Raw genomic sequence first — 26,155 nt, forward strand, 5'->3', positions numbered from 1 at the left:
TGGACATGAGTATCCCCTGTGCTCCTGCTGTGTCCCCTGTCACCAGTCCTGCCTCTGATTGAATAAGTAAATCAGTGATAGAAAGAATTGAAAAGAATGGTGAAGGAAAGATGCATGCATGCATATCTGTGAAGTTGACATGGACATTATTTCTATATGAATACAGATGGGATAGAGGATGTCTGCAAAAGTCTATGAACAATTAAAATCATTCCTTTGTTTCTAGATTTAAACGTATCATTGGAACACAAAAATAATAATATTTCCGTAATATTTGATGTACTCTGTTATTTTTGTTTTTCCCCAGGATTGCACAGTATATGAAACAGAGAACAAAATTCTTCATGTGGTAAGTAGAATTTTTAAAATCATATATGCTGATAATGAACTCAATTATCTGAGTGCCAATTCTTATAGGAACAAAAACTGCAACATGCAGGCTGACAAGGGTTGCAGCGCCGCCACCCCCACCAAAAAAACCAGCTCAGTGAGGATTGTATATGCTTAGTGACCACAGAGCTGGCTGACTGTTGGAGGGGCCTTTGGAAGAAGAGAACTATAATGGTTTATCCTGAAAAAGGGAATCACAGTGCAACATTTTCTTTCAGGTCCCTCTAGTTTCCTTTAATAGTCTTTTGGTCACTTCAGCATTATCTTGAGCATTATCTTTTAAAGTGCAAAAGTAATCAAATAATCAAATATGGTATGCAGCTTTCTCTTACAATTAGAGCCCTCAGAGCCCTAAAGGGTGTCCTTACTTCCAAACAATAGAGAAACCATTCTTGTCACTCTTTCTGGCTCTTTTCATAAATATTCACATTAATCCTCATTAATCCACATAGTTTCTTGCTTCCCTTTCCTCCTGTTTGTGCATTCTACTCCCTTCTGCTTCATAGAATCATAGATTTGTAGTTCCTCCTGGTTTCTCTCCAATCTTTGTGTCTTCCTCCTTCTCTTATATTTTGAAAGATAGTGTGTGTATGCATGCTTATAATATGCATTAATCTGATTCTGTATTGTGATATGGATTCTGGTAAACTAGTGCAGTGTTTCTCAACCTTTTTTGGGCCAAGGCACACTTGTTCCATGAAAAAAAATCACGAGGCACACCACCATTTAAAAAGTTTAAAAAATTAACTCTGTGCCGCCCTATATTGACTATATAATTATGACTGTATGCATATCTCATTAAGAGCTGAATACCCATTTCTGGTTTTCTTTTAAAGAAAGGTATTACCTGCTTGACATTTTACATCATACTGTATTAGAAATCTATTGGTGTGCATTACTTACACAATTTTCAGTATCCAGCCTTGTCAGTAACCTTTGTTCTTTATTAACCTTCCATTAAGAGCTGAATACCCATTTCTGGTTTTCTTTTAAAGAAAGGTATTACCTGCTTGACATTTTACATCATACTGTATTAGAAATCTATTGGTGTGCATTACTTACACAATTTTCAGTATCCAGCCTTGTCAGTAACCTTTGTTCTTTATTAACCTTCCATTAAAAATAATTTTTCTTAAACAATGGTATTTAAAAGATTTCCCTGCACAGCAGTTTGCCACAACTGAAAGATGTGCTACATACAAGGCCTCAACTTCGAACTTTTTTTTTAAGCAGCCAGGTATCAAAACTCCTTAATGGCCCAAACCATCTCTGTCTCATCAAAAACCTCACTCCTGCTCACTAAACGCTGACAGGATCGGCCACATTATTACACACAGCTTCAACGCGAACAAAGGGCAGCCTTGCCACTTCCTCCAGGGAGCTGCTTCTCCACCCCCACCCCCAAATGCAATGTTACTATTTACACACAAACACACACACACACACGTTATCAGTTTACCGCGGGGGAACTGCAGTGCATGCTCCCAAGCGAGCAAAACAAAAACAAGCCCATCCACGCAAGAAAGACCTCGTCCTGGAAGACAGCGCAACCGCTCGCTCGCAAGTTTGTTCTGCAAACCTCGTCGGGGGCCGGAAGGAGGCTCTTCGCAGCCGCTGGGTCGTACGGCTGCGGCGAAACCCCCACCCCCACCAGCAAATGCAAAGGGAACCCCCCTTCTCCATCCCGGGCCTTGCATTCTAATAAACAGGCCGCCGAGGCCGCCTCCCGCTTAGGAGGAGAGAAAGACGCGAGGCAGCGGGAAGGGGCAGAGAGCTCTGCTTTGTCGCTTCCTTACCCGGAGCCTCAGGCATCGGGGGGGGGGACGCGCCGCTCGCACCCAGGTGGCATAAAGGGCAGCAGCGCGGGAGGCGGGAAAGAGGGAGAAGAGCGGAGGCGGCCGCGACTAGGCCGAGCGGCGGCTGGGCGGGAGGCGCAGGCAGGACCCGACCCGAGTCGGCCGGCGGCGGGAACAGAAGCAGCGTCGTGACCCGTCCGGCTTCAAATCGCCCTTCTCCCCGCCGCACGTCGCGGCACACCAGCCAGTGTCTCGCGGCACACTATTGTGCCGCGGAACAGCGGTTGAGAAACGCTGAACTAGTGGCTGTAAATAATGTGAGTATAGCTCTAGATCCCTGATGATCGCCTTCCAATGCAACTACTCTATTCCGAACTTAAAAATGGAAAGCGTAATGCTGGTGGCCAACAAAAGAGGTTTAAAGACTGTCTCAATGCAAATATTAAAAAATGTAGTATAAACACTGACAGCTGGGAAACACTGGCCTGCGAGCGCTCCAGGTGGGCTTTGAAGACACTCGATCTCAGGGCGCAAGAGAGAAACGTGCTAAGAGGAAAGCACGCTTGGCAAATCCACACCGTGATCAACTCCTGCCTGGAAACCAATGTCCCCACTGTGGAAGGACGTGTAGATCCAGAATTGGCCTCCACAGTCACTTACGGACTCATTGTTGAAATTGTGTTTATGGAAGACAATCTTACTCGGCTATGAGTGATCGCCAAAGAAGAAGAAGAGTCCCAATTCCTTGTGCTTAACTTTTTCTAACATATAGTACCTCTGCTTGATTGCTGGTAGATAACTTTTCCCCTGAAGCCCCTATGCTACAGCCCATGCTATCAAAAGTGTCCATTGAGGAGGCTGTTTCAAGGTCGGGAGAAAGAAAAATCAAATTTTGTAAGCAGCCTTCTCTTTGTGCAATTTTGGATTTAGCTAGTTGTTTTAACCTCACAGCAATCCTACAAGGGAGGCAAGGCTGTGCCCAAGGCTACTCTGAACTGGGTTGATATTTTAATGTGGATTTCCTATATCTTCTTTAATGGTAGGTGGCTGTGTACTACACACCCATGGAGTAATAAATAAAATGGAACATTTGAGCTATAGTATATTATAGAATTACCGGTAACCAGCATATTCTGCATGTCAGTGGAAAACTTCAAATTTGTATTTAAATCCAAAACCTCAATACTCTCCATCATGAGGGTGCTGATAGAGCAGTAGAAGAAAAGGAGGTGTTAAAAAGTGAATGTAAATATTTGTAGATTGCACACAGCCATTGGTGGTCTGAAAATATGTACCTTGTTGTATTCTTAAGCCAATTATTCAAGAAAAAAAACCAAGAACAAAATCTAAGTCAGGTCCAGACTGTCTGAACAGCCCTTAAACCATTTTTTACATGGCACTACCATGGAAGTAGGGATAAGTGTAGAAATGTTGATGCTATTTGAATCCTTTTCCCAGTCCTGCTCAGGTAGAAGAATTCCAGGTTTTTTGGATTGTCCTCTAATCATGATCTTTCTAGAATAAGGGATAGGGAGTATGCTTGTTCCCCAAAGAATGAAATTCATTGCCACTTAGATAAAATAGGAATTTAATCTGAATACATTATAATGTATTTTAAAGGCCAAACATGATTACTGTCCACTGTTATGAGTTTTCATATTCTTGATTGTTAACGGAAAATACTCTTTTTTATTTCTAGTGTAAGACACTGTCTAGCGTCTGTGACCACATAATCTCACTCTCATCTGATCCTCTTGTGTCTCAATCTGCTCACCTGGAAGTGATCCAGCTGGCAAACATCAAACCAAGTGAAGGGCTGGTAAGATGTACGCAGTTAATCAAAACTGTCATCCAGGATGAAAGAAATACATTCTACGAATAAGATCTGTATTTGGCATATCTAGTCCTTCTATCTGTAGATGTGATTTTCAGTCAGCCAGTGGAAATTGCATATTAATAATTACTGTATAAAATTCTTAAGGAAATATTGAACAAAAATAGTACCAGTTGAAAGCTACCCCTTAAGTACTGTATCTTTAGAGGTTGGTAAGCTTGCAAACCTGTGTCCCTCCTTTACGTCCTGAGTCACATTAATGAGGAGCTCACAGTGCAATCCTATACATGTCTACTCAAAAGTTGAGTTCAATGGTGCTTACTCCCAGGTAAGTAGGTGTAGGATTGCAGCAAGAGGCTCTGAATGCAATCAGATATTTAATGAAGTTGCTTCTAGGTTAATGGGTTCAGGCCTGGGATGTGGATTTCTTGCATCCCATAAAATAAATTTATATGTAGCAGCTGAAAGTTCTTAAAGAAAATACTTCCATCTTGGTTTCATAATGAAGGAAAAAATCCTGGTTAATTTAGGAAAATGTTTCCCCCCCTGTTATAGCATGATTTATTGATAATGTTGTTACTTATATGAACTTCAGTATATTTACAATGAGTTACGCTTTCCTGGGTTCCTCATATTTGATATGAATGTTTATGCAACAGTTAATAAGCACTAAGGGTTGTAGCCAAGGCTGAGCAAGTGAAATTCTACTTGTGCAACAAATTTTCAATTTCCTCTCCTGCCCTGTGCCCCACAAGTGTTCTGGAGGCTCCCCCAACCCTCTGGAGCTCTTTTTGAATTTGTGGTGGGGCTGAAGTAGTTCTGTTTTCACGAAGTCTGATGTACCAGCAGTACTGCAGCATGTGATAAAGCTCAAAGTCTTTATTTTAATGGATACTTTATATATGTCGCCTGAAGCTTTTTAAGACTGGATACTATTTAAATATTTTCAAAATTTGTTCATACTGTACTTGGTGCACTCAGCCCTGCCCAAACCGTCCATTCCTACTGTACTACTATACTGCCGTTCATTTGTAATCTCATATTTGTCTCAGTGCCACCAGTTCAGGTAAAGACCATTTTCAGTACCATTGTCTGCTGTTTTTTCCATCTCACATGTCGTAACTAATGTTGGTTCTTCATGGTTTCACTGGGATTCATAAACCTTTCCTAATTCAGCTCTCCTTTTATTGTTTTCTTCTTCCAGAAGTGCCCTTTAAGATGTGACCAAAACTATTTTTTTTTACTGTAAATTTTCTATGTTTCAAGCCTCTGTGGTTGGTTTTCTGCTGCTTTGTCGGTTTAGATGGCAAGGTTCTCCATGCATGGAGCTGTTTATTCATTATTTGTTTATACAGTAAAGTTATGCCTCTTAAGAGTACTTCAAGAACAAAAAATGGATGGCAGAAACATTGAATGTATCTTCAGATTTTTAACTTTTGCCTTTCCCCTGTAGACAGTAAGCTCTTTAGGGCAGACCCAAGTGGTATCAATTTCCTGGCAAAACATGATATTTGGGCATTCTGTAAAGTACTGAGTTGTAATGGTTCACTGCTTATGTAAACTATTTTCGACACCTATCATTGAAAAATGTTTCGTGAGCTAAATTTGTGTAAACTACTTAAATTTCTGCAATAATGATTGCTATAGAAGTGTGAATGGATGTATTCAAACCTTGCTATGATTATCATGGGTATTCAGCAGTTTTGAAGGGTCTTCCAGATATTTGTATGTAGGAAAATGTAAGCAGAACAGCTGGGGAAAATGTGAGGCACAAATGGTGAGGGTTGTAGTCTGGGGTGAGGTCTGAGGGCAGAATAAAGAAGTCGGGGGGGGATCCCATTCATCCTCTGGGCCTGAGATTTCTCACCACTGATCCCCACTTCTTACTGTTGCCAACTGGAAATAATAACAACAAAAGATAAATGAATTACAATAATACATGTTAAAAGAAGGCACAGACAACAAAGACAAGTAAAACCTCTTCAGCTAAGGTATAGGCAATATGAGCTCAAGAAGGATGGAAATAAGGAACAAAGTGAAGTAAATGGTGGTTTTTTTGCCAACTTTTTATTGTGAGTGCTTTTTAGGAACCAAATGGTTGAACTATAGGCGATAAAAACAAGATAGAGAGGGTGGAAGAGTGGGCAGGAAATGAGCTGGCTGCTTATTTTTTAATGAATGTATTTCAGCTTTTATTCCTTTTATATTTGAGGGCTCTAAGACTTAATTGCTACTGACATTGTTGGGATGTTAGACATTATTAATTTAGTGTACCATTTGTGATATCAAAGAATATATGTCTTTGGATAGCCTTGCACAATTGCATGGTACTAGGGATATACTGTGATCAGTGATTAATGTATGATCAGTGATTAATGTATGAGGAAGTTGTATACCATGTGCAAAGCCTGAGGTAAAGTATAGCTTGCAGAATTTTAAGACACAGGCAAGAAAATAGCTGTAGTGGTTAAGAAGCATCAAGATTCATTCATATGATCAATTTGCAGATTTTTATCCAGATGGGTTGGTTTGTAGGAGGAGGGTAGAGATTTTACACCACTGGTTTAATTATAATCACTGTTGTGTATTTCTGTGATCTAGATTCTCAAAATATGAATTGGACTTGTTTAACTAACACTTGTTTAACCTGCCAAGGACCATTATTTCACTTTTGCCTGGATTCAGCATTTATCAGCAACTCTATATTTAGTTTTTGGTGTCAACTGTGTAGGGCTGGAATCTTGATAGAAAAGAAAAGTCAGAAGTGCATTTTTATCATTGTGCTGATAAAACCTAATTTGGCATTCCTGAACAATTAAATTCCCAAGTTCAAACAGCAAGACACAAACTTGAACAGAAAGAGACAGAAAGAGAAAGAGGACAGGATGGACTTGTGGGCATTTTTCAGGGAAGGCAGGGAAATACCAAGTAACCAATCATCACCATTCTTGAACTTCACAGCTAAGAACCAATAGAAATACAGTGGCAGGTTTTACAGGTAACACCACTAATATCATATAATCAATTGTATCAGTGGGCATGGAGAAACATACAGTAATAGGATTAACCTCTCTAGAATGCTGTGTAACAAATTTATTATGGCATAGGTTTTATGAACCAGACATCATTCTTACTGTACAATCATGATGATTTGTGATTCAATACTGGTTGTGCCTGAAAATATTTTAGGGCAAATGTACTGCTTCATTTCTAATCACTATATGCCCATAGCTTCCTGCTGAAATCCTTCCCCCCCCCCACAATTTTTTTGGTTTATTGCTTGTGCTGTAGCACAAGAATGCCCCTTGCCCAGTGGTAATAATATGGTAACATTGGAAAGCATTGCAAAGCAGTTAATAAAGCAGAATGTATATGACCTGCCCAGTATAAATCCACCACTGATACATTAGTATTGCATCAATGGCATGTTGCAGAATATACCTGCAAAAAGGGTCATTCTACAGGGCCCCAAAGTTCCTTTTATCAAATGCATGCAGTGTTATCCTCAGTTGAATTATGCATACGGATACAGTGGAGGAAATGTAAATAGTGAGTCAGAAGCAAATGACATGCAAAATATACAAACTGTGACAATTATGTTAAAGTTTAAATATATGTATAATAAGCATAGAGACCTTTTGCAAAGCAGTACTGATTATAACATCCAGACATTGCTAAGTTAATTTACAAATTTTTGACTGTTTCTAATATGTGATAAGATTAAGATTAGTGTTGGTATAACAATGTTGTTTAGACAAGAAAGAGTTGTTCTCAGAGTTGTAAACAACATCTGAGTTTAGTCAATCTCAGTTTTTGAACCATACAGTATCTTAAGAATCCAATCAAAATGTTCCTTAAACTAAATCATGCAGGTTACATATTCTCTTTGTAATGTTACTCAAAGTTTTTTTTTTACAGAGAGATTAACTGGATTATCTCCTATCAGAACATGATAGGTGCTTCAGAATCTTGGGGATTTATATTACTGAAAGATGCACATTAAAACCCCTTATTCACACTCTGAAGATGTTCCTGTTTTAAGTATGTAAGAGATAAATACTTCCCACTTTGCTATTTATGTTCAAATATAAACCCTGAACACCACTGTGTAGTATGTGTAACAAGTGTTTGACAATTGTATTATATAGAACAGTTGCCATAGCTTATTTATTTGGTGATACCTTGCCGCCTCATGAAGCTTCTGCTAGAGGTCCGCTCATGGGTTGCTCCTGCCATAAGAAGCAGTACAGAAGCTAGGGGGCGCAGGGGCCACACAAAAAATCCTGCACCATTCCCTACTCCAATGGAAGTTTCTGCTGAATCTGTTTCTTCAATGGACATAAGGAGTTACTGTGTTGAACACCAATGAATATCCAAGCTATTGTCTTTATTTCATTAAATGACTGTTAGAAAAAAAAGGTAGTCTAAACATAGTTACATCTTATATCCTATTTGTTTGAATAATGCAATTTGTTTTGAAGCTTTTTCTTTTAATATTTGGAAATAAAGTAAACCTCTGTGCTTCAAGGAAGATCTTCTGCAGTGCATCCTCCCACCTGTGCCTTTTCTGCTCAGTGAATGCTTTAGGTGTTCTGTCTCCCTAGAGTGGACTAATTTGCTTGACATTTCTCATCTTTGCATATTTATGCCCTTATTATCTTCAGAGTAATGACATAAAATGGTCTGTGGCTACTTACCTGAAAAGGGTGTGTTTTATGTCATGACTATGAAAATTGATACATGTACTATCTTCAGCTATGTTGAATTAACTTGTTTTGAGTTCTGGATTTTCCTTGCTTTATGTGTACTGTTTCAGAAAACAATCAGCAGCCAAATGTCTATTTTTTGTTGTTTTTTAAGTAAAAGCAAGAAATTTGTTTTGGGACACAGGCTTCTTAAAGGTAATCTAGCAGCTCTTTATTGGTGCTAGTTATAACTTGATATTTTTACATTAAAAGGATTTCTGTTCATTAGTGCTGGTCCCTTGTGCAAAGCAGGCTGACAAGACTCCAAAGCTCTATATAGCTATAAAGTACTATGGCTCCCCCTGCCCCATTCAAGCCACCAGAGGTCAGACGGTGTACAGATTTGGAGGAAGAATAAAAGAAAAAGGACAAGTTGAAGAAACAGTATCAATATAATACTGCTGGAAAAAGACTCCATTTTCTTGAGTTTAGCATTTGATACAAGGCTGGATCAAAGCTGTAGTAGCACCTAAAATGTACTGCCTGAGGTGGCCCCTCATTCCCATATTAAGGCTAGCCTTGCCATGACAATAGAATGCTTTCAGTAATAGTAGCAAAATCAATTTCATCCTGCAGAGAGGTTTGCCTTTGCTGTAAAATCTTTAGAGGTTCTAGAATGTATATTGCATTTTACTGTCATTTTAATTCCATAAAGAAACCGGTGGTTGGATATGGCATGCTTGTGTTTGAACACAATTTATCCTCTCTACTTTTCAGTGACAGTGAAGTTACTCTGTAGGAAATTTACCTTTGTCTTTGATGCTGCTAGTAGATGGCATAGAAAAATTACATTTATAGCCCATCATCTCTTCATGGATTAAAGCTTTCAGGCTCTGTAAGGTCCTGAATATCTTTTTTTATAAAAACAGGGGAGCTATTTCTGTGAATTCTTCTGGCTCCTCATTGTAAATGATAAAGGGTAATCTTTCAGATAGGTGCTCTGCAATGGAAGTAGAATAGCCATTATCCTCCCCCCCCCCATTTTATTCTGTACACTGCCTTGAATGTTTCTTGAGAAAGAGAATCACAGGTGAAGGACACTCCTTTTTTTCTTTAGCAAGTGGTACACCCAAAATGTCAAGCAAATAAGCAAATTATTTCATCATAAAGACCCAGTTGTAGCCAGGCTCACAAACAGGAAACCATCCAAATTGTACACAGTGTCAAAAAAATGCAGTTTGCCTCCTCATAGCCTACTCCAAAAACACACTGAAATGCTCAAAGGCTGAAAATGAAATCGAACACCACGTGGGTAATGCACAATCCACATAATATGTCCCCTCAAAGAAAAAACCCAGATGGAAAAATTCCTCCAGATGGACTAGGAGAAGGTGAAAGATTGAGTTAATGCCACATTTACCCATCAATGCACGCCTACCATAGTGCTGAACCATACAGACAGCACTGTTGAAGGAGCCATAATACGCTGTGCAAAGCTGGTCAGGAATAGCATCATTTACTGACTAGCCTCTGGGAAACAACCTAAATTCATCAGGAGATTATTTTGGATAGTGCCTAAAGGAGGCATTTAGAAGGATTCAGAAGGGCCTTGCCCTGCTCCAATTAGCTTTCTACAACTAAAAGAAAACAAGATTTCATTTATAAATGCAGTGGTCTAATAATGTGAATATGCAGAAGACCATTAAAACTATTGCCCTCATCAAGAAAATATCATATGGGTTGTTGTAAAAGTGGAAGAGGATCAACTAAAATATCCTGGGGCATGTGGTCCACATTGTGTGGTACAAGATGGAAAAATAGTACGATAGAGGAATTTAGCTTCTCCCAGCAACTATTTAATTCCACTTGATTAGAACATTTTTGAATGTGATAATCCATAAAGCACCTTAGATGTAGGTTAGTATTCAACCAGTGGTATAACACATGTAAACATGCCCTAGGTCATAAAAATATAGCTCATGTGCTCCATAGAGGCCTCAGTTCATGTACCATTTCTAAAACTGGGCATATTTTATTTATCTTTGTGATCCGTATTAATCAGCAGGTATGAATTGGTTATATACAAATTCTATATATAGTTCTTTGATCAAAATACATTCCTTCTTTTGCAGAATAATACTTTTACTTTATTTGTAGATCTAGTGGGTAAATAGAAGGCTCACAGGTTCTGCAGGTTTGCAGTTTAGCTGAATTGCTTTTAAAGTTTTCAGTTGTTTTAAAATTCTCGACTATATAGTCACTATTTCAGTATCTCAGAATTACAATGTGTCTTTTAAAATATTGGATTTTAAACAATATGAGTTTATACTATTTATGTTACTGATAAATACATGTAGTGATGTTTTGGTCAGCTGAGCTGGTTTCTAATTATTAACTCAGAAGACTTTGAAATTTAAAAAATTGTGGCATCTCAAATCTTAGATCAATGGCACTGTACTCTCTCCTGTGGACCCCCCCCCCAAGATTTTACAGTTCAATATGTAAATCTGTATGCACTATGCACAGGATGTGCTTTGATTCAATACTACCCTGGATTTGCCTTTTTCAAGGGATTGTGTTTAGTGTTATAATGGAATGCCTATGGATTCTACTTATAAAATTGACACTTTCTCTGGTTATGTTCATATTATAACCTTACACTTGAGGTCAGTGAATATGAAATTGTTCCCACCTTAAATAGCTCCACTGACATAGTTCATTTCAGTCTTGCCATGTGGATTGGGATTTTTTCCCCATGTCACTACAATATTTTTACAGTGCTATGAAGACACCTCTTAATCCACATTGTGAGCCATTGCATACAAATGAGTTGCACCTAGAGACACCTGCTGCAACAAATAAAAGGCATTTACATGTATTTTCTTCTGACAGAAACACTTGGTATTCCAGTGGCATGTGTTAGTGGTATTACTCAAATGCTGTTAGAGAGATGTTAGATGGGTGGGACATTTATATTGGATGGCAATAGTTTGCAAGAACTTTACAATTTTTTCCCCATGATGTCTTTTTCTTAGGGTATGTACATTAAATCAACATATGATGGTCTTCATGTAATTACTGGAACAACAGAAAATGTAAGTATTGTTATCAAATTTGCTGCAGTCTGAAACATATTTTTAATCTAAACTTTGGATTATGATGCCCCTTTTGCTTGCGTACGTGTGTATTAACTGCAAAGGATCAAGAGCATGTTTGGGGAAGGAAGGAGTGCACGTGGGAGAACAGCTTGAAAGAGCTTGGGCTAGAGTTGTGAGAAAGTTAGCTTCAGTAATGCGTATAAACTGGACTTTGTTCAAGGGAGGAAAATGTGTATCGCCTTCATACCTTGTTGTGAATTAAAGGAAATTTGTCTTAATTCGGATAGGATTTTGTGCTAGAGTTTGCTGTGGTGCAATAAACACATTTCCTATCGAATAATGTTTATTATTTTTTACTGGAAATCAAATAATATTAAAAGCTGATAAGTTAATATCCCATCTAAGCAACACACACACTCCTTCATGTCTTCTTCGTTTATAAAAATATATGTAATGTCACCAGACCAACTAATGAGAGTCTGAGAAACGATAGTCTCTCTTGCTAACATTCATCTCTACACATATAGTAGCCATTTTCAGACCTGCGCTTATTCATTTGTGTTGTATGAGAGGTATTCTCTAGGTTCCTCTAAAGGACAGAACCCACCTTCTTATGAAGGAAACTCAAACTGCTGAAAATATCTGAAAATAGAATTTCCACTGACATTCTTAAATCAACCATAGAATTCTTCTTCCCATACTTCACCAGAAGTATGCTTATCCTATTAAACTTCAAGTCACCAATAGTAGTGTTTGTAGATTGTTTACTATAGTTGGAAAGCTCCTGCCACTACAGTTTCCCACAGGAAAATACCTGAGGGTTTCCAACAGGTGTTCTACTGTAGGTTAGGGGCACAGCCCACCACCGAAATGCTGCAACCCTTTGCATTCCTGGTACTTAATGTGCATGTTAGTAAACTAGTAACATACTCCATCCTGTATCAGTTTGGCATGCATGCTCACACAATTGCATTGCTTCTCTATAGTAAAAACTTCATTGAAACTGCCTTGATTGAAGCTTCCGTTGGGATGAAAGTCACATCACAGTGACTAACAAGATCCCCTGATCAGTCTCTTTATCTAATCAACATGACTAATCACAATGATAGGTCTGAATTCTTGCAAATTTAGTTGAGGCTATAAGTGAATTGCTAATGTGCGTGGAGCAGAACAATATGAACAATTACAGCCTTCCATAGTTCTGCTGAAACAATTTGTATTGTCAGACTGAATAATAATAATATGGTTAAACTGAATAATCTCCCATATGTGTAAACATAATTTATTTGAACTGTGACCGGTATCAATATAATAGTAATACTTTCCATGTATTGCTATCAACATAATTTGTCACTTAATAAAACATCTGCACAGATATTGATACATTTTTAGAATGAGTCCATAGATGGATGCTGTTGGTGGTATTTAATATTTAGTGTTATCAGAGCAAAATAATTGGAAAAAAATAATAATATATAGTACTACTTGCCTTGTTTTATAAATATTAAAAGCATTTATTCCGTAACGGCTAAGTTATATTTGGAGGAAATGTAAAGTAGTTTCTAGTTTGCCTTAATAAATATCATTACTGCAGTGTAATTAAATTCAATGTGATTATTTTGCTTAGAGCTTCTTCAAGAGCAGCCCCACATTCAGCCCATTGCGGTAGTTTAAGTAGGAGGTCGCTTGAGCATGGACAACTGCGACCAGGCTATTCTATTCCAGGAACAATTGTAGATGGTAGTTTATCCTAAAATGGGCATAATTCTCCTGGCCACAGAAGCCACTAGAGACTCCAGTGGCAAGCTGGGATTCATGTGACAAACCACTTGCACCATGAGGCTTTGCTCCCTCTCCCTTTCCATTATTGGCTCCAGGATGGTGATGGTCAGGAGAACCCTCAGAACAGTGTGCAGGGGAGGGAATTGTTCTATCTGGTAATGTGATATACTTGAACAGATGGAAAATTTGTAATATTGTGACACTGAATTCTACTCCATTAGTACTTCCAGTACTCAAAACCTCTTTTTGAGGGAGAGTACATTCCCTCCCAGACCTGATGATGTACCTAATTCCCAGACACAGGAACCACCTACCATAGCACCTCCTTCATAACAGTATTCAACCTCGTTTACTGGCCCCCATCCAGCTCTTCACTGCTTTCAGACACTGATCCAACACCTTCACAGCCTGTACCAATTCAGATGGGATAGATAGAGCTACATGTCATCAGCATACAAATGGTACTTTGCCTGCATGTGAATAAAAATCTAAAAAACAACACATCCATAAAAATAGGTGAAGCAGATCCTACCTCATGGCCAAGAAGGGAAAATTAGAGATTCAAGAGTAGTTTTCTAAAATCCCTGGATCCAGGGAGGGCTTTTTCAAGAGATGGCTTTCCATAACCTCTTTCAGAGTGGTGGGGATAACTCCCTTCTATAAAGACACAACCACTCTCTGCATCAATCAAGTCAGTCCATTCCTGCCATATTTTATTAGCCTTGATGGGCAAGGATCAAGACAGCATATAGTCACCCTCACTTTCAGGCTCCTATCCATGGCATCAGGCTGCAACAACTGAAACTGACCACACAAACTGAAACTAAACCATGATCCTGGGATCTCCAATGGGCCTAGAATGAGCGTGACTACTGTGTGCTGTATTGGCAAAATAATAGCCAATGTATGTTACTAGATTTTAAGATCAGTTGTAATATTGTGAAACATTCAAACAACTTGAACCTAGTGGTGGTAATCTCACTAGAGGGTTTGAGGGTTGCAAACGACATAGATCATAACAGTGTCCAACCTTACATTTACTTTTTGATGTGTGTGGCATGTGCCATTTTAGAAGATATATCCCACTTCTTTCTCATGCAGTATATAATGCCTCTCCTTTGTTGCTTTACTTGCATGCATAATTTGAAAATAAAAAGGGTCTTGTTTGTTCAGAACTCCTGGTTCTACTCAGTGCAGATTGAGTAAAACTTGTACAAATGATGGACTAAGTTTTCTCTAACTGTGTGATATCCCCACAATTTTTAGAAGTAAGAACCCTATTGCATGCTTTAGTCCCGTTCATTTCAATTGGCCATGGGAATGCTTTATTTTCTCTGGATTTTGACCTGTATCCTTCCGAGTCAGTCCGTCCTGAATTTAAGCTGCATTGATTTAAAATGCTTAACTTTTGCCCAGTTGCTATCTACAGTGTTTTATATTATCACTAAATTTTTAGAAATCTTCCAACTTCCAGAGGACAGAAGTAGGAATTGAGATAAATGCCTTCTGATCATAGTACTTAAATTGAACTCCTGGTGTTCTGGGTTGTCTGTGGTGAAGAGAAATGAGTGTCTGTGCACTGGGAAATGATTTATTAAACTTCCAAATAAATATATTATGCAATTATCTTTAAAACTATTGCAGTTGGGTGAGAATTTGGGACATTTTGTGTATTCCATAGATCACCACTCTTTGTGCCCTTGCACACAGAGCACCTTTGTCCAGTGGCACAGCAGACCTGGGGCAGCAAGGGAGGAGTCAACCTCTCGTGCCACCCTTGCAAGATCCCATGGTTCTCATGAGGGGCTGATCCACTGAGTGCTTAAAAGCTTCAACTGCACAGCAGTCAGGGTCATTATCTTGTGGAAGAGTTTTGTTTTTAAGTCATTGAATGTTCTACATGAGTGGTTTTCAGACTTACCACATTCAGGGAACCATTTCTGTGTTAATTTATGAGCTCAAGGATCTTTGTAAAATTCCTGTCATTTTGAATGATTCAGGATGCATGTTCTAGGGAACACTTTCAGTACTCATGGTTGCCCTCTATATCTGTCCTGAATTAAAAGTGCACCGGGACTTTCAACACCCACAAACACACACCATGCAGTCTAGGGAAAGATCAGTAATGGCAGAGAAGCTGTTTTGGTGGCATCTTGTCAGAATAGTTGAACACTACCCCTGCTTGTATCACAAAACCCTTCTAGAGATTTTGTGAGTACTCAGTGGACACACAAACTCAGTGTGTTTGTATTTTCTCTCCTTGTCTTGCAGCCCCCCTCAAGGAAAACGAGGGGGGTTGTATCTGGTAGCAAGAGGGAGTACTGCCCCACACCCATTCATCTTGAGGAAAAAGCTACATGAAGTGTGCCTCTCTGGCTTGAAGTAATGCTGCATGTCTCATTTATAACTGGGAAATGGATGCTTGTAGTCCAACCCATGATTCCTCAGTGAGGAATAACACTGTGTTATTTGACCCAGATTATGTCCTCTTCTAGAAGTTTAAGGCTCACTGAGGAAGTCTGGTGTTGTTCCATCACAAGTTCAAGACACCCAGCACACTCACAGGACCTTAGAGCACTCCCTTATTATTACCATAGTAGCTCACTGAGCTGTTGTCTATGCAAATAACTTGTTCCAGTTGAAGCCTTATATATGTTGCCAGGACTGTAGTGTTGAAAACGAGAAATATTTTACTTCCTGGAAAATATAAATACAGCATAGAGAACTAACACAGAGTGCATAGCTTAATAATCTTGCTTTTGCGAAAGGAGAGATGATAGCCAGTAAGGACTGTATTCTTTATCATCTCTTTTATTTTAAATTCAGTCACCTGCAGATCGGTGTAAGAAAATCCATGCTGGAGATGAAGTGATCCAAGTTAACCACCAAACTGTGGTAGGTATGATTGAATTCTGTATCACTTGAAGATGATGGTGTATCAGCAGCACATGTTAAAATGTGTTGTTTTAGTAGCTTTTGCATGAGAGATTTTAAAAAGACTCTGTAATTTTTGTGTATTCTAAAAAATAAGTAGTGTGGAAGTGAAATGCGTGTAAGACTGCCAGTTTCTCATAATATTTACTAATAGCAAATTTAGGTGGTTTGGATAACAAAACAGAGCCACAAAAAATAAGTTCTCCATGAGGCCTGAGCAAGACTACAGGACTCCTACACAGGCAGGGCAATTTTAGTTGGGTTCACGGTTGGGAATGGAAGGATTAAGCACTCTTCCCATGCACTGTGGTCCCCTTGCAGCCTGTTAATTCCCCCCCTTCCCCCAATGTGACATCTTACTGTGTCACATGTAGTTTTTTCCTGTAGGGATTTCTTTACACAGTCTAAATGGTGCAAAAACCTAGATTAGGAAGGGTATGGGATAGATTCTGGGATTGTCACTCATTGCACCCCAATTGGCAATATGAGAAAGACTGTGCTGCTGTTTTGAATGGAGGGCACCTCTCTGGTTGAGAAGTAAAGTATCAGATGGACATTAGTTGTGGGGGGAAATTTCCCTGATTACTTCTATATGACCTGTTCATTGAGCATTCTATTCTGATTTGTTTGTGGGGAGGTTTAAAACATCACATCAAGCGATTGTTACTCCATGCTTTCCAGTTTATTTAACCATCACTTTGCTTACTGCAAAAAGTCTAACTTGCGGGGCTGGGGGGATAGGTTTGCCATTGAATCCCACCTGCACAATAGCAACTGTCTTGAAGTGCCCTCTTTATGAGAAGCTGTTAGTAGGAGGATTCCTCCTGAAGGTGAGAAAGGCAAGCGAAATATGTTTTAAGTGGTCTTTGAACTTTTCTCTGGCCATTTCTATGTCCAGTCTGCTGAGTCAAGTTGAGATTCAGCTCCATGGGAAATTGCACTGGTAGGATATACATGCCACAGCAGTGTGAGAAATTCTGTCTTAACAAGTTGGAGACTAATACTTCAATTCTTTACAAAGAGAGTTGGGCAAGATATTTAGATAACATTGCAGGAATGTAAGGCAGTTGTCTTTAACATCTAATGTAAAGAACAATGGATTGGCTATGAATGCTATGAACTTAACTATAGTTATCTATTAAGGGATGTAAAATCCAAATAGATAAACTTGTGAAGCTAATTTGGCATAGTTTTTCTTACCATTCTGCAAGGTTGATGCTCAGTGTTTTGCAGAACATATCAAAACTGAGGAAAACAACACCAAAAATCAGTTATGTCTGGCAAAGGAGTAGTTTGTCAGGGAATAGCCAGGACACACAACAAAGGAGTCACAGCTGCACTTTTTGAAGGACAAAGCCAGTTAGCCCACAGGAATAGAGAAGCAGGCTGGAAAAAAGAGGTGCATGTTTGGGCCCCACCAACACCAAGCTCACCTTTTGCATGCCTGGTATTAACTTTCATGTTAGATGCAAAAGTGGAGAAGCTTACAGGTCGAAATCCACACCCACACTACACATTCCCTAAAGCAGCTTCTAGGTACTCAACAACAGCTACCAGTCTACAGATTCAACTGGGACTAAAGAGTTTGCCTGACTAGTCCTAGCTCTGTGGAACAGTATATGTGTCAAATGTAGGACGTTTTCTATGAAGAACATAGGAAGTCCTTAGGATGTTGGCCCAAGTAGTACAATAGCTCTCCAGGGTTTCTTGCAAGGTTCTCTCTCCCAGCCCTACCTGGAGATGCCAAGGATATACTGTACCACCGAGTTATGACCCACTAGAAAACCTGGGAGAAAGTCTCCCACGTTGCGCACTTGAAAGCATATGCAGTCCCCAAGGACCAAACTAGATGTATATTGAATGCCTATTTCCACTTATGTGTACAACCCTTTCTTTCCCTGATGACAAGATATTGCTCCTTTGAAGCTGTTCTTTACATCTGGAGAAAGCCCTCTATTGGGTATTGCTTCAGACTTGATTTAGTAAGCAATAGCTGCCTCAGGGCTATGCTCATTTGTGTTCTTTATAGTATTGGGAGAGGGGAATGTCTTTGCAGCTGTTGGGAGGACTGCATCAAGACCCAAGAGTGATAGTAATGGTCGGTAGCTACAATATGTAGTCTGTAGAGGCTGGTGAGCATCAATGAGAGAGAGCTGCCACCTATGCACTCATCCATGTTCCTCCTTGAACTTCTTTCTGTTTTGGGGAGGTTGGGAGAGACTCATCACTAAAACTACATTAGGGAGCTGTAGTATAAAGCTTTGCTCAGTGCCTACTTGTTCTGCTCCATGTGGCCAGGCTGTTCTCCTGAAATGCAAAAGGGTACATTAGTTTTTGAGTAGCCATACAATTATTGAAGAGGAGTGCCTGGCATTTATCAATGTTTGATGGCTGATAACCTCTAGCCTATCCCCTTTGTGAAGAATGCATGTTTTTGGTGTCCTGTGTGGAAACATTGCTGCTACCTGATGAGTCAAGAAGCATTGATTATGCCACACAATTTAACTAAATTATTGTTAACAATATTGCAGACATGGGGAGATATATGCTGCCGTCACATTTAGAGAAATAGTTTCTCTCTTCCCACCACCTTTGCTTATCTATGTGGAATATATTCTTGTATCCCCAGTTGGCATAATAGAGCAGAAGTTCCTGCTGTGGAAGAGACAGTCCTGCAGCAGAGTACTTGTAAGGGGCCTGAGATAAGTGGCATTAATAGTGTGTTCTTCCTCTACTTGTTCTGAAACCAGGCTGTTTGTATGAAGTGTAATATTTTATCATAGTACCAATTACCAAAGTTCCCTCCAATGGTATATGACACGAGGCTAGATGTGATACCAAGTGTCTGGTCATCTGAGCTGTGGAATCTGTTTTTAAGGATTTATATTCTGTTGTGGATTTTCTGTGATTGAGTGCAGAGTTGGTTGCAGTTCTATACTTCATTGTGATGGTGTGGACAAAGGAGAAGGAAGTGAGGGGGCTCTGCCTTGTATTTTGGCTCTGCCTTGCTCTCAGAAGCTTTGCTTTGCTTCTTTTGGCTTGCACCACCTCTGTCACTAACATAACATTATGCCAACATATAAGGGCAGAACAGGTCTGAGTGATTTTAAGATTTAGACTTAGAATACTTCTCCTTCAACCTGCCTTGTATATAGCCCATTTCCAGCCCCCAAGCCAGTACAATTGAAGCAGTACTGGGGAGAAGCTGCTGTAGTACCGAGTCCCTGCAGTAGTATTAACTTGAAGATCCATTCGCCATGAGGCCAATAGGCCCCTAAGTCAATGCTCTTGTTTATAATGGCAGTGAGATTATTCTTACAATAAATCATTTCTGTTTTGCTGCCAAGGGAATGATATCAGTTTAGATACAAATGCTAAAGATTAATTCCAATGTCAGTTTTGCACTACAAATAGTTTGATACCTTGTATAAGCTGTACTATACGGTAGGTTTTCGGAACTGCACACAATTGCAAACTGTGCATCAGTTTGTATATGCTGAATGTGGCATAATGGTTGAGAATGTAAGCTTTCAGTTGGAAGTTTCCAGTTTAGTCTTCAGCTCTGTTATGAACTCACTAAGTGAGCCTCTATCTCAGCTATCCTTATCTGTTACATTGGAATAATACTAATGGCTTGCCTTCAATGTTTTCTGAGGATCACTGACAATGTATGTGAACCACATGTGTAGCCCTTAGGAAAAGTTCTGTGCAAAACCCTTATCATTAATTCTGAAAGTTCTGCCTAAAAAAAGATGGATGCATCAAGGAATCAGCTAGTTGATTCTTGTTAGCATGCAAGAGGTCATAGTAGTTATTTGAATTTATCTTGTAGTTCCAGATATGCAGCTGAATGAATTGAAAGATTTTATACACTTGAATTAGTTAAAGTTCTGCCTAATTATAAAATAATTCCCATGTAATACATAGCTAAGGTATATTCTGTCAATTGTGTATAATTTAGTTTAATGCAGTAATAGTATGCAACAATACAGAAATTAGTTTTTCTGCTTATTGCTATGAATTAATGATGGTGTGGCAGTGCAAACTACCTCCAAGTATAAAAAATAATATTAGAAAATGTATGAATCTTGCATTGATTATGCTGCAACAATGTTATAGCTAATTCAGACTTCAGTTTACTATGAAACAATGCAATCTGTAGCAACAACAGTTGAAGAAACAGTCATCAAAATATTTGATAAACTCAGTGGACTTTGGGCTACAATCTGTATTTGCTGGAACATTTCCTGCCTGCCCTTATTTAATTCAATAAAACTGCATACATTGCATGTTGGATTGTTCACTGATCAGTGATCAACCTTTTGTTCAACCAAGTAAAACAACTGAAGGTGAGATCCAACTAAGTCATTCTTAGAGTAGACCGATGAGAAGCAAAGGACATAAGATACTTAACACTTATTACAGTGGATTGATTCTCTGAGTATGACTAATATTGGATATCATCTTGAATTGGGGTGAATCGGGGTGGGGAACTCCAGGCCTGGAGTTATCCATTTACTTTAGAGTCCCTGTAACTTTAGAGTCCCTGTAACTTTAGAGTCCCTTTCCACATTTGTTTTCAATCTTCTCCAGCAACTTGTTTTGTCCATTCTGATACAAAATACTTTATGTCTCCCAGTCCCGCTAAAATGGCTATTTTTGTAGTCCAATTACTCAAGGGATTTATTGCTCAAAGGGAATTTCCATTAGAGGTTTTCCTGTATGGAACAAACTAGGCCTAGTTTTAGATGTAAGCCTAGTCTTGTAAAGGAATAAACAATGACAGCTCCAGATATGAATGATCACAGTTCAGAACAAGCATCATTCTGCATTTGGTAAGTAGAGCAGAGCCATCCATTCTTTTGTGCCAAGTTCAAGCAGAAGCGCTGGTGTGTGAGGGTGATTTAAGGGGGCGGGAGCAGTGGTTGCACATGTAATATTAGGATGTTGGGAAGATCTGTGGGTGGAACTGAATGCGGCAGCTGCACGGCTACATGGCTCCTCCTCTGCTTCTTCCTGGTGTTGCCACCGGCAGGAGGCTGCTTTAACCCTCCTTCCTGTCCCTGGCAGAAGGAGCTGGCCACTGGAGCTGTGCCACACTTGGCTCTCAGCTTCGCCTCTGTGTTTTTTTGGACATGGGAGGCAGGCCCCCACCCCCAAAATATGGGGGGGGGACTAAGTTCAAGTAACCTTAGTTTATAGATACCTGTTACTATAGCATGCATACACACACACACACACACACACACACACACACACACACACACCGTGGGTGTGGTTGTTCTGTCATCCCATCTTAGTAAACAGTTTGATTCTCTCAGTGCAGGTGATACTGGCACAAGGGAAAGAACAGTATAAAATAATTAATACCAAACAGATGTGTGACCTAGTCATCATTGCATCATTATCATTATTATGAAATTTACATTCTGTCTCAGAGGTCCACTTATAGTGAAGAATGTAATTCTCCCCTAGCTCAGCAGCTCAGGGCAGTCTGCAATGACTTTTACTAAAACAGAAAGGTGGATATGTTGTTTTGTAAGAAGAAGAAGAAAAATCAACAGTTGAAACACAGTTGTTTGTAGGACTAACCAAGACATCACAAATTTGAGGCAAGCTTTCAAGCTCTCCAGCACTCTTCTTCAGGCAAAATGCCACACAAAGTGCAGGGTGTTAGCAGGAGGAAAAATAAAATCAAAATGTTCAAAATTTAGGATGAATGTTGTAGCTTGTATTGCCTAGTTACCAGTGAGTAACTATCGGTTACAATGTATCAAAACAAAACAACTAGTTCTGCATCTCCATTTATGCTTTCTTTTTAGTGCTTTTCAAACAGCAGTCTTATATAAACCACTTTTGAAACTAGGGTGTTTTCAGAGTAGTTTGTGATGAAGCATAGTATTATGCCACCCTCAGAAAGATAACATTCCTCCTGAATAAGCACAAGCCATTTTGAGGAATTAAATACTGGCTATATTTCAAAAGCCTACTTCAGTCCCACAAGCCCAGTAGATCCTAGAAGAGGTGTGCCTCTCCCCTCCCCAATTTCTTCTTTGAACAGTTAAGCCCACTTTGTATCACAAACAGCTTTAGAATTTATATTCTATTTAAAAATAAGTTACACTCGCTAGTGGGGGAAAGAAACCCCCCCCCACAGGTTTTAAGTATATTTGGGCTAATTTTGAGGTTCTGTGAATCTGGCCCATTATTGCCTGGGCTATGACCAGAACATTTTAAAATGGGGATTTATTTATTTATTTATTTAAATTGCTGCTCTCCATTTTCCCTTTCACCAGGCCCAAACAGAACATCTGATCCATAAGTGATTAAAGTTAATCCTGTTCAAAAAATTTGCAAGTGATTTGAAGACATGGTCTGAAGCCTGTGATCCTAGGTATAATCATATGAAAGTGAAAGCTATTGATCGGATTTCCAAGTAAAGAAGTTTAGGATGTTAAGTGTATAAATACAGGGGGCTTTGTAAAAGGAAAACAATTACAGTATATGATTATTAAAAGAGCTATTATATTTTCAGAATTAAGTTATTGATCAGTTTAAAGTTATGATTCATATATAAGGCTCTTCCGACTCCAAGCATTTTTCACAATCATGCCTAAGAGGAGGACTTGGAATCTGTGACTCTCTTCACCCTAAACTTCTGTGTCTCTGTCATTCCAGGCTCTGCCTCTTATCAACTGTAACGTGAGTAATGCATCCTGAGTCAGAGGTAACACCCACGTACTACTTGACAGAGTCAAACATTTGGGTCAGTAAAGCTTCCAGCTTAAAAGGACCTTTTGCTATTAGAGTATATTCACAAAATTGCATTTTAATGTTGTAAATTAAGTAAGTTTTGAGTACTCCTTTTAATTTTTAAAATCAGGTGCTTTTTATGAAACCTTTAAAGTGAGAGCCTTACTCATATGAAGTCTTCAAGAAATATATGCTTCAGGGCTTTATGATTAACACACACACCTGTTACTTAAGTTCACATAATTTAGCAGCACTTTTGCAAATAAATAAATAAAAATTCATATTAATTATACTGTGTTTGAAAACTCTGCATCTATTCTTAAAAGTATTGCTTTTGACCATTATTAAATTACATTAAATAGACCATAATACAAAAATAGATTGCACCTAGTGCTTCTGAAAATTGTCTTTGGCTGCAATCTTATATAAACTTACAGAGGAGTAGTCTCATTCAACTCATGAGGCTTACTTCTGAGTCAACACATATATGGTTACATTGTTATTTGTTTGGTTCCATATTTTAACACCTACAGAGATATCTAAAGAGTTACGTGTTGTATTGCATATTAAAAATTTAATTTTAGAGAAAGCATAAATACAATGTAGGGCATTCCTTATAGTGGACAATGCATCGACTTCATTTTTTATTTACATTAAATGTGGACAGGGTAAGCAGTGGTTTAAACATTATATGGATCTTTTAATTAGCTACCAAAATTTTATGCCGTATACTCCGCTGTTTATCATAATCAGAATAGAGAACATTGTATTTTGGCTAAGAATGTGCTAAGACTAAATTAAGGAGTTTGTCAGAAGTGAATCTTTTATTAAGAAAAACTAGAAAATTCTATCAGCAATTCCGTGTTCCTTTCTAGACAATTTATTATTAGATATTTCTGATGACACACCTTTTGCTATCTAAAAATGCTCAGTCTGTCTTTTCAGAAATAGTCATTTAATTTATTATGCTTTTGTGATAATTTTTATGAAAAGTATTATGTAAAAGAAGAAATCAGCCATCTTTGGTCAAAAGGTCTACTACTCCATGTCTGTCACTGCCATTGCTACATTAATACTGTAAAAGGGAAATTTGAATGGCACAGTTCATTGGGAAAAGTTCATGTTTGTGTGTATAGATTAAGATTCTTGCACACCTTTAATCTGTTGTGGGCTGAAGATTGGGCAGGCAGTGAAGAGGTACAGGTTCAAGGTTGGGAGTAGAGAAACAAGAAGCCCTAGATGGAAAGCTTTGTAAAATATCTGGAATGCTGGGATATTATACAAATTCTGAATGCTTGTGTAGAAAAAAAATGTCTATCAGCAAGTTTTAAAAGAAGATTTAAATACCCATCAGACACCATGATTTGAGAGAAGTCTTGATTTCTTGGCAACGCTTCAGGATTTGGACAATAGGTCAGGTTTTTAAAGAGGCAGACTCCCTAACTGCTATATGGCTCCTTTTCCATCTTTGGCTTGCTCAGTAACATACACTAAGTAACTTGGAGCCAAGGAACCATCTTCAAATGCTGGAAGAAGCTGTCAGTGGTCAAATGCAAAAATAGTGTTTGGTTTCCGGTCATCATATTTTTAACTGAGCCCATGCATGGATCCTGCAAGATGGTGATTTTACTGCTACTTTCTCTAAAGTGGATTCTGTAACTTCTAGTTCAGATTTAGCATACTTCTGGGCAAGGGCATAATTTTAAATGGCTCATTGGCAAGAGTGTTTCCTTGCCCCCCCCCACAGAATGAATAAAACTAGATTAAATAGAAGAAATGTGGGCTGACATTTTGATGCTGAAGATATCATGTGGACAGTTCCAAAAAAATATACATGAATCAGAAACACCAATCATGCAGTAATCACCCATGTGGAACCACCCTTTGACTGACGTAGTCATGCAGATCAACAAATGAAGTTAGGTACGGTAGTTTTTCAGGGAAAGACTATAGGTCAGTTAGAGAACACATATTTGCAATCCAGAATTTCAAGGTTCAATCCTTGGGAATATCAGTTAAAAGGACGTTGCAGGGGCTTGGACTAGATGACCCTCGGAAACCCTTCCAATTCTACAATTCTTTTGTTAAATTACCTTCCTGCCACTTTCCCTCTCTCTCTCATAGTAAGCAGCAGGAAATCCACTGCTGGGAGGTGAGGCATGTGTTGCTCTCTCCTCAATGACTGTTCCTGCAAATGAGGATTGGCATTTTTATACCGGTAATTGGATTGGATACAAACCTGTTACTGTATTGCATGAATGGAAAGGCTCCTTCCGTTTTCACAGGGAATGAGGATCCAGTGAATTCCATCACTTCCTTCTGCAGCTCTGAGCTTCACTTTGCACACTGTTCTAGAAAGGGCTGAAGAGAGGAGGCAAAAATCACTACCCACTGTCAGCAAAACATAAAGAACAAAACATAAAGGTTAAAATAGATAGCCTTTAGTTAATAGATTCTGGCAAATTTAGCATATTGATTGAGGCCTGCATGCATGGGTATTCCTTGCTCTATGCCATATTAATAACACTTTCTAAATAATAAGCACTTAAGCATCTAGGAGGTACATGAGGTAACTGAAAAATAGATAGCCCTTATTTAGATAATTCCTGTATACAGCCTTATAGTATATGGGCAGGATTCATATAAGAAAGTTAATTTCCACTGAAACATTAGGATCATGTAGATGCTGAGCCAAAGGATGGGGAAAAAAGGGGGGGGGGAAAGCTTGGAAAAACATGAGGGGAAAGGCTTAACTACAAACAAGTAGTTTGTATAGTTATGCTGTATACAGTAATTCCTTTGTAAAGTGTTGTAGTAGAAACCAGAAAGGTATGAGCAAAGACTAAGAAGAGAGCCTGAGCAAAGGAATGTGCTTCAAATAAA

The 26,155-nt window shown here is 38.8% G+C and overlaps 1 protein-coding gene across 2 annotated transcripts in view; it reads left to right on the forward strand.

Annotated features, from left to right (window-relative positions):
* The window catches only part of CNKSR2 (connector enhancer of kinase suppressor of Ras 2), a 144,177-nt gene that overhangs the window by 50,171 nt on the left and 67,851 nt on the right, over positions 1-26,155 (forward strand). For both annotated transcript variants that reach the window (XM_035115478.2, XM_035115480.2), the window contains exons 5-8: positions 308-349; positions 3,886-4,005; positions 11,741-11,800; positions 16,412-16,480. In XM_035115478.2, coding sequence (XP_034971369.1) covers positions 308-349; positions 3,886-4,005; positions 11,741-11,800; positions 16,412-16,480 — 291 coding nt within the window. The remainder of the gene's footprint in view (positions 1-307; positions 350-3,885; positions 4,006-11,740; positions 11,801-16,411; positions 16,481-26,155) is intronic.

The sequence above is a fragment of the Zootoca vivipara genome, chromosome 4 (assembly GCF_963506605.1).
Source record: "Zootoca vivipara chromosome 4, rZooViv1.1, whole genome shotgun sequence".
Taxonomy (NCBI): Eukaryota; Metazoa; Chordata; class Lepidosauria; order Squamata; family Lacertidae; genus Zootoca; species Zootoca vivipara.